Here is a 12,251-nt window from a genome sequence, read left to right as displayed (position 1 = left end):
TGAGAGACAGACTTTAGCTCAAGGTCATAAATGAACATTATAGGTTGAATGGGATTTAAACTGAGGTCATCTGGTTCTAATCTACTGTTCAAGTTACTATGCCCACACCTGCTCCCAGACAAAGCTTCATTTTAAATGAATTCATTTTAATCCAAAAAATAGCAATATCTTTCTAAGGACATTCTACAAAAAAGTAAACGCATGCAGGGTGACACAGTTAATGATAATTACCTCCCCAAGTACAATGCTGATGAGGAGTGCAAGGTAGCATATCCTTCTCCAGGCAAGTAAAGGCATGTCTTTTTGGTGGAAAGAAACTTTCCATTCTTCTGGATGGGTGCTTTTGTGCTAACTGAAAGGCTGAGTTAGTAGGCATTTTCAAATTTATGGCACAGCAGTACAAACATAGTGCTACACACAGGCAAGTTTGGGAGGAAAACTACTACCTACTACTCTAAAGCAAATGCAATCATTCTGCCTCTGGTCAGCCCATATACCAGTTGGGATCAGGTGATCAAATGTTAGTTCATGTGTCTTCAATTCAGTATCAACAATTTGGACATATTGTAGATTATTGTAGGATTAACCATTTCATACTCAAAAGCCAAGCTTTTACTGCAGTGCCATCTAACCTTGAACAAGGGTCAGCATTCACCGAATTCCCATACAGTTGTCCAATCGGACACTGACTATACAAACTTTGCTTGGTGCAATGAGCCTGCATTAAAATCACTGTGTGCCTTCATATAAATACCCTAGGATTTTTTATTTAGTTTTTTTTTAATGCAACAAAGGCATCAACACATAGAAACATACTGAACGCTTTCAAAATGTTTTAAGAAAAGAAACAAAGACATACAATACAATTAAATTATTTAGAATACTTTTATATAGATTCCATAGGGAAACCAATTTTATTTTTGTTCTGGAAATGCAAATGTACTAATTCAGGGGCTTATATTTTGGGATGCATAAACCGTATTTTTATTTTAGGCTCAAATGATATTTTTTACCACCCATTTTGTTTGATATTGATTTATTAGCTACTGTAATATTTTAAAACATATTTCAAAATAGTATGCAGGGTACACATGCCTTAAATATATCTTTTTTCAAAGCAGAAGTCTATCCAGTGTTTTTTGCTGTTTTCCAGCAAAAACTGCCCCATTGGATAAGCTGTATTTAGATGTATTCCTCAAATTTATTCCTTTTACTAAATTTTATCTTATAGTAAATGTATAATTCCACCGATCTCACTATAACTCTATGCTTCACCCCTACCCAGAGGAAGAGGAGGGAGATCTCACCATTGTGTGACATGCCTAGTGAAAGGCATTTCTGAAAGCGGCAGTACTGGCACTTGTTTCGGTTCTTCTTCTTAATTTTACAGTTCCGCTCACATTTCTCATACTCTAGCTTCATGCGGATCGTTCGACGAAAGAATCCCTGTTGGTATGTGATAAGACAGATGTTGGAAACAAAAAGATGTTTCATTCTGATATTAATAGCCCTTTCAGAAGTGCGAGATTTACTATCACCTTAGATCTTAGGACAATATTTTCAGCAATAAGTAGATATCTTAAACATATTATAAAAAAGCCTTTCTTCTGCATGAAGAAAATAATGGGGGGGGGGGAGCCTAAATAAATATATTTAATATATAACATAAAGAAGCAGGCATGCAGTTTCACAAGTGACCACCAGATGGACTTTACTTGTAATCAACAAAGCCAACTTCTCAACATCCTTGTTGTCTCACCTTTTTTGTTATTACTTACCAGTAGATACTATTAGCATTTACCCTGGGCACCATGAAGAACAAAATCTGTTACTAGGTGCCTTGCAGCCTTCTTCTTTGAAGAAAAATACTTCATTAAATTTCTACAAAAAATAAAATATAAACTCATGCCCATCTCACCGCCCATCTTGACTATTGCAACATGTTCTACATGGGCTGCCCTTGGAAAGCTTCTAGAAGCTCCAATTCGGTTCAGAATGCAGCGGCCTGTATGGTTTTGTGCAGACCCAGGTGTGCAAGTTTCAGACCCAGGTGTGCAATCAGTGGAACAGCCTGCCTCCAGAAGCAGTGAATGCTCCAACACTGGAAGTTTTTAAGAAGAGACTGGACAGCCATTTGTCCGAAATGGTGTAGGGTTTCCTGCCTGAGCAGGGGGTTGGACTAGATGACCTCCAAGGTCCCTTCCAACTTTACTACTATTACTATTACTATTACCTCTCCTGCGGGAGTTGCATTGGCTGCAGATTTGTTTCCGAGTACAATTCAAGCTGCTGACTGTCACCTTTAAAGCCCTTTATGGCTTGGAACCAGGTTATCTGAAGGACTGCTCTTCCCGATTACATCCACCCAACCACTAGAAAGAGAGGCATGTTGCGGATTCAGTCTCCTAAGGAGGTACGTCTAGTGGGACCCAGAATAATGGCCTTCTCCATGGTGGCTCCCTCTCTTTGGAACATCATCCCTGCAGAGATTAGCCTGTTTCCCACTTTGACACTCTTTCACAAGGCTCTGAAGATCTGGTTCTGCCAGTGATCCTAGGGAGCCCAGAGTGCGTTGGAACCCATCAAATGGCTCGTTTGATTGCTTGTTATTCCTGGGGTGGGGGTAGGTGGGAGGTTACTGTTTTTTATTCTTTTTATATTGGGTTTTTATTGCTTGTAAGCTGCCCAGAGTAAGCAGCCATATAAATCCTCTACATCCTTTAAATCATTAAAATAAACAAGAAAAAAAATTAAGAAGGAAAAACAAATATGGAAGAGGAAGGTGCAAAGGAATAAGGAGAAAGAAAACAGAAAAAAGGGAACTCCAACTTTCTTTGATTTAGTTACAAATATACAATACATTAACTGTTTGATGTAAAATTCAATATTATATTTCTATACTCATAAACTCTAGTTGTCAAATCCCAAACTTAGTATAGCATTTGTTTGGTTTCTATGAAAAAGTCCAAAAGTGGTTTCCATGTAGAAACAAAGCTAGACAAAATCTTTTCTTTAATCAAGGTAGTTAATTTTGCCATCTCAGCTACTTCCATTAACTGCACCACCCATTCTTCCATTGTGCGAATCTGTGAGTCTTCCCATCTCTGTGCACACAAAGGTCTTTTTTCAGTTATCACATACAGCCAATCTAATTTCTAAAAGAGATCTCTATATTCTGGGAGAGGAGAGATTCAATGAAAAGTGACAGCAGCAACAAAAAAAGGACTTCTACATTTTCTAGTTCCATCTTTCTCTCCCTAGAGAATATTTCTTGCTTAGAGTTGAACTGTGGCCTCCTTGGTGCTCTCTTATCTTGGTTGTTTTCTTGCAGATGTTTCATTACTGAATTAGAGAACATCATCAATGCTAATAATAAAAAAGACCCAACTAGAGAAAACACACAAAACTATCAACAACATCTTCAAAGGAATAAAATTAACAAGAAGAAAACAACAACACACTCCCTTTTTTAGATATCCTCATAAGCAGAGGCAGTGATGATAAAATAGAAACACATGTCTATTGAAAAACTTCCCACACAACCCAGGTGCTCCACTTTCAAAGTAACAATTCAATCTCCCACAAGAAAAGCTTGTCTATTTAGATGAGCACAAACACACTGCAGCAACCTTGAACATTGGAAAAAAGGAAACTATACAATGACTTCCAACAAAATGGATATCCATGTACTTTATCAAAAAGTGTCCGACCATTCAAGGCACCATAACTCAACCAACACAAGCTATAAAAAGCATAAAGCACAACGTTGCCATGCAGCAAAAACATATCAGAAATCACAACAGACTATTATGACCATATGGCATCATCGTACCACATAAACCAACCAAACCCTCCAAAACAGCCTAAGTAAATCAAAAGACCCAGCACACCCAGGAGAAAAAAACAGGAGTCATCTACAACCTACAGTGTAAGGACTGTAACAGCCACTATGTAGGACAAACAGCTAGAAGATCAGCACAGCATATCTGTGAACACCAACTAGCAGACAGAAGATATGATGAAAACTCCTTTATTTCATAATACATGAACAGAGTCAACCATAGTTTCAACTGGAAAATTGTGAGCAATCCTAGATCAAAAATGCCCAGAATTCCTGGAGGCTTGGTACTCAGATAAATTGGCCATCAACGGGCAGATAGAGTTAAACAACATCTACATACCACTCAAAAGAGACAATCAAAAAGCCCAAAACACCTCCTCCCCAACAATCAACACCCATATGAACAGAGATTAATACCAAGATTAACACTAGAAATAAACAATATCCCAATCAAAGAATGACCAACACAAACAAGCTAACAGTAGACAACACCTTGATCAAGGAACCCCACCACACTCTCACCAACACTGGCAGGGCAACCACTAGTATATAAAAATAAGAGTAAACCTCACTTCCTTTTAGCACTGATGATGTTGCCTAATTTGGTAATGAAACATCTGCAAGAAGACTTCCAAACTTAGAGAGCATCAAGGACCCCACAGTCTACCTCTCATAAGGTTATATCTAATATTTGTGTTATCCTTACCTTACAGCCTTCACATGCATGTACCCCATAATGAAACCCTGATGCCTTGTCACCACAGACTCTACATTCCATGTTTAGACTTCCTGAATTTGCTTCATCACAGCCCATCTGGAGTTGGTCCAACAGAGAAGGAGACGAACTCTGAGAAAGATCTATCCGGAAACAGAATGAGGAAGGTATTAACATTGTAATTTTGCAATAAAGTACGACCTGGTACAAATCTCTGGTCCTTTTGCTTTGCTTATTTACTTTACATTTGTAATTACTAAATCTGATTATGTTCATTCCTTCAATGATCATTCAAACTAACAATAGTGCTGAACAAGGGGATTTATGACCAGCCCTCTAAGTTGCAACCACTGCAGCATCCCTGTGGTCTCATGATTGCAATTTGGGTACTTAGCAACTGGCTCACATTTATAAAAGTTGCAGCATCCTGCAATACTTGATCATCATTTGAAACCTTTCCTGCCAGCTTTCCACAAGCAAAATCAATGGGAAGCTGGCAGGTCACAAGTCACTCCCACTGCTTTTTCCCACAATTACATGATCATGTTTTGTTGTTTTCCAGTAAAAACTGCCCCATTGGATAAGCTGTATTTAGATGTATGACTATGCAATTTGCTTAACAATTATGTTCACTTAATGCCCATGATGACTCAACTTATAACTGAAATTCCAAGCTTAACTGTGGTTGCAAGTTGATGACTACCGGTATTATATGGCAAACACTACAATGCAAAATCTGGAAGCAACTATCTCATAGGGAAAAATTCCAATCTTTATGTCCAGCAATTTGAACATGGGTTTGCAACAAAGCTTGGCAGACATTAGCCTAAAATATTTATTTTTTTCAGAATCATATTTACTCTATCACAGCGGTTCTCAACGTTTGTGTGACGGCGACCCCCGTCACACAAACGTTATGCGCATGCGCGGTGCGCATGGGGGCGCCCCCCCCGCGTGCGGCGTGCATGCGCAGGGCCATGCACAACACGCATGCGCGGCGCCACCCCCGGAGGCGCGCCACCGCCCCCATGCGTGGCGTGCATGCGCGATGCCACCCCCGGGGCGTGGCGCCCCCCCATGCGCGGTGCACATGCGCGACGCCGCCCCCGGAGGGGACAAAATGGCAGATCGACGCCTTTGGCGACCCCCGAAAAGTGGTCGATCGACCCCAAATGGGGTCGCGACCCATAGGTTGAGAACTGCTGCTCTATCATATTCTTTTCAACTTTTGTTGAAAGCTTGCTGTTATGTATGTTTTGACCCATATATGTTCAAATCCTAATGTTAATGTAGCATAATAAATTCAGATTGTTTTTAAGTATAAGCAAATAATTTTATAATATGAACTTCATCCAGTATTTTTTTTCAATTTTGACTAAAAAGGAAAAAGACAATGTTTATATGCTAACAATCTGTACTAATTCAGTTAGTAACTATCTCTCTCTCTCTCTCTCTCTCTCTCTCTCTCTCTCTCTCTATCTATCTATCTATCTATCCTTTAAGATGGTTTATGTGATCAAACTGCAAGGATTTCAATCAGTGTTGCAAGAGGATAATTAAGGTATTTTTCTTCATTATTCGTAGTATTTATTTATTTATTTGCTTTCTTGGCTATCCATGCTATTCTCCAATAACAAATTTCAAAAGCATCAACATGCTTTCTATCCTGCTTCTTTAAAGTCCAACTTTCCCTTCCACAGCGTGTTAAGGAGAAGATCATCACCTTCACAATTCTGATATTTCTAGTTATACACACTTCTCAGCATACAATATCTTTTCCAAGACCTTCATTACTACTCTATTAAATGCTAGTCTATAATCTATTTCTTTATTGATGGTCCCTTTACTATTGATAGTCAATCCTAAAAAAAGAAATGATTTATCACTTCAGTAAATTCATTATCAATTCCAAGGCAGGTTATTATACCTGTTGTCATTATTTTAATCTTCTTTATATTTTAACCCTGCTTCTTTTCACTATCGTCCTTGATTTTTATTACTAGAGCTTGCAGATCATTTACATTTTCAGTTGTCAGAGTAGTGCCATTAGCATTCTCAATTATGACAGATAGGAGAAGGATGAAGGTCCTAACTCTCCCTCACAAAGGTCCTGAGCAAAGAGCCAGGTCTTCAAGGCCCTTCTGAATAACAACAGGGTGGGGAGCATCCAAATCTCAGGGGCAACCTCAGTGTGGAGGGCAGGTGTGGCTAAAGACAAGGCATGGTTCCAAGGTCCTAAACCTAAGGGACCCAAAGCACACTAAGTGTGCAAACCAAAAATAAAGGAAAGTTTCTTAATACATTTGAAAGCTAGGAATTAATATATAAAGTCTGTAATAAATTTGTTATAATCATAAGGAAAACGTCATCCCACTGAGAACAAATTACTGGAAAAAAGTATTCAAATATGTCCATTGCTCCTTTAAGTGTCTCTAAGGCATTAGTATCTTTTTCCAACCTACCTGTATACCTGGCAGATGGTGCCGAATTATCTAGACCTTCATTTGGCTCTGAGGTTCCACTTATTGCCATCACTGTCTCTTCCTTTTCCTCCTCTTCTTTCCTGACTTCAGGTACTTCCTCCTTTGACTGTTCCATAACTGATCACCTCCCTTCAATGCCAAGACTGCAGTCCCTGTCATAGTTCTGGCATCATCCACGTCTCTCTGGAAATGGGCCCCTACCAGGCTGTTCCGGCTAACCTTCATGAAAAAGAAGAAAAACACACAGAAGGCATTAGAAGTTTAAAAAACAAAAATAATGCTGCTATGATGCTTTCTTAGCATTTCATGGCCAATTACCCCAGATCTATAAGAATCTATATAACTTATACGTGAAAAATATATAAATTCTATCCCCAATGCAAATTGTCTTAGTATTTCAAATACAAAGAAGAGAAAGACCTGTGGACCATAATGATCTGATACTGAAAAAGAAAAACAGAAATCTATGGAAGATACTTTTAAACTCTGTCTGTGTAGCACTGCACTCATTCACAAAAACATGCCCCCTAAATAGAAACTAAGACTTTAGAGGTGGGAGGCTATCACCTGCCACTATTCCTAACTTTCTACAGATGGTGGGGAGCACATGTGTGTAGATCTTCTTGAAAACAGACTACAAGTAATATATAAAAGAGATAATTAAACATATGGCTAGCAAATATTCTAATTGCTAAAACAATGCTATTTCCAACCACAATTACATATTCTTGCTATTGTGAAATTCTTGGTGCTCTCTGAGCTTGGCTGTTTGCTTGAAATGTTTAATTACCCAACTAGATGATATCATCAGTGAAAATGAGTGTGGTGTTTGCTCCCTGTTTATGTTTAGTAAATTGCCTTGCCAGTGTTGGTGGAAATTGTTTTTTCCTTGGTAGTTTTTTTGATCATTGTTTTCTGGTGTTTATAATCTTACTTTTTTATTTGTTTACTTCTTCAGTGTTTTTTTTTAAATTTCCTCTTTTAAATTCTGATTCTTTTTATTCTTGTATTCTATCAATTTCTTTTGACAAATGATACACCTATACAGTTTATCTGAACAACTGATACAAATTTACTATTTCTCTTATTGCAGCTTTGTAAATTTTTACTTTAGAGATCAAAAATGGTACTGCTGCAATCTTTGCCTCAGACAATTATTTTAATTTCCTTTTATTATGGAAAAAGAGAGAAAAATTCAGAGCCTCGTAATGGATAGTAAGGCTCCATTCACATACAGTGTTATTTTTGGCTTCACCTTGTACACTTGCACTGCAGGAAATATCACATATAAAAGAGAAACTATTCATCATGATTTAGAAACAATTGCTTGATTAAAAAAGGCTATATAAAGTGAATGCAAAATCTTCAGGATGAGCATTTAATACATATTAAGGTGGATTGAAATGAAACTAAACACAGAAAAAATACATATTAAAATATCAATATTATATAAGAACTACTTAATCTCATATTAGACTATTTTCATTTTTAAATTCCATCAAAGCAATAAAACTTGTATTTTGGAAAGAATTTACATACTATATGTTCCCAGCTTAATATGATTCCAGGACATTCCTTAAAATGTTTCTATAATGAGTAATCTATTCCTTTGAGCAAACAGAAAATAAAATTAAAGATTGCTAGCACTGCAAATTATTCTAGTAGCACACAATCTGAAATTCTAACACAATGTGTATAACAAACTAATTAACTTCTTCAGAATACTCATCATAACTGTATAAAATCTGATAAGTCTTCAAATGACAACTGGTTACTAAGAAATGTGATATTAATGCTACTATATAGGACTGATTATAGGTTGTAAGCACTTTAATTCAACTCAACAGGGCCACATTAAACTTGGAGAATGTATTCATCTAATCAGCATAATGCTACATGTATTTTTTATTTAGTACATGGCATCTACAGAAGTCATGCAGTCACTGATATCCAATAATAATAAAACACATTATACATGGAAACACAAATGTAAGTTTTAATAAAACATCAGCATATATACCGTGTTTCCCTGAAAGGAAGACCTACCCCCAAAATAAGTCCTAGCTTGACTTTGGGGGGTAGGCCTAATATAAGCCCTACCCCAAAAATAAGCCCTAGTTTTGGGGCAAGGCACACATCTAAAATCAAGCTAGGGCAGGAGTGGGGGGGTGGAGCTGCCCCACACACCCCACACGTGCTTACCTCACAGCCAGACCTCTCCTCGCCGGGCCCACTTCTTTTGTGGCGTCTTCTGCAGCCAGGCCTGTACTTCTCAGTCACAGTCCTTTCCGGAAGGCCACTGCAGCCGAGAACCGAGCTATGGATTGAATCCATAGCTCGGTACTTGGCTGCAGTGGCCTTCCGGAAAGGCCTGAGTGCAAAATGCAGGCCGGAATGCAGCTGCAGAATGAAGCTGTTCCTTCAGTCACAGAAGAAGTGGATCAGCTGGGCAAGGTTGTCAGTGCTGGAGGTGAGTATAAAAGACATCCCCTGAAAATAAGACCTGGTGCCTCTTTTGAAGGCAAGAAGAAGAAGAAGAAGAAGAAGAAGAAGAAGAAGAAGAAGAAGAAGAAGAAGAAGAAGAAGAAGAAGAAGAAGAAGAAGAAGAAGAAGAAGAATACGAAGAAGAAGAAGAAGAAGAAGAAGAAGAAGAAGAAGAAGAAGAAGAAGAAGAAGAAGAAGAAGAAGAAGAAGAAGAAGAAGAAGAAGAAGAAGAAGAAGAAGAAGAAGAAGAAGAAGAAGAAGAAGAAGAAGAAGAAGAAGAAGAAGAAGAAGAAGAAGAAGAAGAAGAAGAAGAAGACTGGTCTTATTTTTGGGAAAACTCAGTGTGTGTGTGCGTGCACGCGCACAAATATGTATATATATATATATACAATATACAAGATAAAATAGTAAGATAAAACCATGATAAAATCACCATAATATGGTGCCACAAAATCGCAATAAGATAGATGTTATAATTATGACTGGGTATGAAGTGCAGATTATCTCCATAATGGTATACCCTGGTCAACATTCTATTCTAATAGAGTGGCTAAAAGTCTACATACACATGACTGAACTGTATATTACATCTCTCATGGTCAAAAATTTAGATGCAGCTACATGTATGACACAGTACCTAAAATCTGATCCATTGTAAAGGTAAAGTTGTAAAATATTCCAGACTTATGTTCAAATTGAAGACAGCTCTCTACTGAAATTATCAGACCAAATCAACAAGATCTATTTCACATTTTTTCTAAAAGAATTACCTCTAATCAGGATGTTTGGGGACAGGATACAGCACCCATATAGCTATTGTCACAAAGGAACACAGAATTCTACAGTCATGAGTGGGGTTAACACTTCTCACTTCCCAAGATGGCAGAGGGGTTTGTTCCTGTGAAATTAATACTCATTTAAAAACTTTATCTATTTCAGATAAATACAAGACCAGACATCTAGCTAACTCAACATATAAGAAAGCAGCTGTTAACAATTATAAGTAATTAAAAAGAGCAACTGAAGCAGAAAATAAAGCAGACACAAATGAATATTGTGCTGCAAGGCATTTTGGTGGTTTACAACATGAAATAAAAAAAATGACTTTAAAAAGTCAGTAGGCTAGGAAAGGTTTCTGCTACTGTCAGCTAACAATCCTGGGATAATAATAGTTAAAATGCTCAAGGGAGATTCATTCAAGCTTTTGAATTTTTTATCTATAGCAGCAACATTATGATTAGTGAACAAGATGTAATTTAAGAGCAATAAAGCTGAGAATGTTCCGTTTCAGCTACCTGGATCTTTAGTTTCCCACCTCTCCCCCATTAAATGTTTCTGACAAATATAAAATCTAAAGCAGAAAGGAACACATAATATTAAACAGGATAATTATCTCATGTGCCAATAGCAAAAAATAAATTGCAGGTGTTCTTATTCTAAATGATTGCCACATGTTTGGTCTATCTCCAATAGCTGTACTAGCCAGATAAGCAACTTCTGAATACTGTGCTGAAGTGCTGAATTTTTAAGAATTTCTTGATTTCTAACAGTATTGTACATATGCAGCTGGCCTACCTATAGTTCATAATATATTTTCTTTAATAACTAAAACAAACAGATGAAGCAACAGTGAACACATCACAAAAATAATTGGAATAGGATTTGTTTTTGTGCCTTTGAATCAGTGTTGACTTCTAGTAACTTCCTGGACTAGTCCCTGTAGTTTTCTTGGCAAGATTTTCAGAAGTGACTTACCAAGGCAGAACTAGAATTCATGGTCTCCGTCCCTCTATCCTGATATATTTATTTTTATTTTAGAAAATATATAACTTTATATATGATAAACAGAGAAAATAAAAAATGAAAATATTTTTGAAGATGCTCACTCTGATTTTTCAAATTCAGCTATTAAAAAAACAATAAACTATATATGTTTTTTTTAAAAAAACATCCAAGTATGTACAATAAATGTTAAACTTTGTTTAAAAAGCACATGTCGAGGGAAAGGTATTGTGCATTTTTCTTGCTTTAGCAAGAAATATTTTTTAAAAAACAAAACAAAACAGTATATTGAATAATTTAAATTCACCACAGAGAACAAGAGCTGGAGTGAATCATGAACTAATTTGTGCTCTTTCCCAGTGACTTAAGAATTCAGAAAGAGAAAGACACAAAGGGGGGGAGGGGGGAGAGGGAAAAAGAGATTCACTCAGTGCCCTGCTTCTGAAGTAACAGAAACCTTCATCCTCACCACATACATTAAAAATGAATTATTATAAATTCTATCCACATATACATTTTAATACATGTGGCATGTGTTTGCCTGGCTCTCATTTTATCATGGGAAAAAAAAATCTGGATACAAGGGAACCTACCCACCTGCAAAAGTATTAATCCTTCCATTTCTATGGAAATGTTACTATGAATTGGGAAACAAAAATGCAGATATCAGCTATTTTGCAGCAGCTCCAATAGTGTTGCTGCAATGGCAGGAATAGGAAAATGCAGCCAGGATTGATTCATATTTTGTAAATTCTTTACAGATCCTTATAACTCCTCCTGAGCATAGAACAGCCTTGAAAAAGTGAAATGAGCACTTGGCAAGAATACTATCTGCAACCCAGAATCAAGTCTCTGGGGCTGCAAACCATCCACAAATTTCTTAACTTTCTCGTAAATGCAACTAAACCTCTGCAGAATTTGAAAAAAGTAATAATAATTGTTTTGA

General features: G+C 37.1%; 1 protein-coding gene and 1 long non-coding RNA gene across 6 annotated transcripts in view; one reads left to right on the top strand and one right to left on the bottom strand.

The window, feature by feature from the left end:
* The window catches only part of PPARD (peroxisome proliferator activated receptor delta), a 53,175-nt gene that overhangs the window by 7,988 nt on the left and 32,936 nt on the right, over nucleotides 1–12,251 (bottom strand). For 3 of the 5 annotated variants that reach the window (XM_039339646.1, XM_039339612.1, XM_039339628.1), the window contains 4 exons: nucleotides 7,019–7,258; nucleotides 4,548–4,699; nucleotides 1,308–1,446; nucleotides 232–360 (listed from right to left, as the gene is read on the bottom strand). In XM_039339646.1, the coding sequence (XP_039195580.1) occupies nucleotides 232–360; nucleotides 1,308–1,446; nucleotides 4,548–4,699; nucleotides 7,019–7,154 (556 nt within the window). In that variant the 5' untranslated portion in view covers nucleotides 7,155–7,258. Of the gene's footprint in view, nucleotides 1–231; nucleotides 361–1,307; nucleotides 1,447–4,547; nucleotides 4,700–7,018; nucleotides 7,259–10,293; nucleotides 10,422–12,251 lie in introns of all 5 variants that reach the window. The other 2 variants (XM_039339619.1, XM_039339637.1) reach the window with 2 other exon arrangements.
* LOC120306430 overlaps nucleotides 4,592–12,251 on the top strand; it is a 40,056-nt gene continuing 32,396 nt past the window's right edge. The window contains exons 1-2 of the long non-coding RNA XR_005556282.1: nucleotides 4,592–4,723; nucleotides 6,060–6,117. This is a non-coding gene — a long non-coding RNA (uncharacterized LOC120306430). The remainder of the gene's footprint in view (nucleotides 4,724–6,059; nucleotides 6,118–12,251) is intronic.

This window comes from Crotalus tigris, unplaced genomic scaffold (genome assembly GCF_016545835.1).
Source record: "Crotalus tigris isolate CLP2741 ecotype Arizona unplaced genomic scaffold, ASM1654583v1 scf7180000017550.10884619, whole genome shotgun sequence".
Lineage (NCBI taxonomy): Eukaryota > Metazoa > Chordata > Lepidosauria > Squamata > Viperidae > Crotalus > Crotalus tigris.
This window is presented reverse-complemented; position numbering and strand designations above follow the sequence as displayed.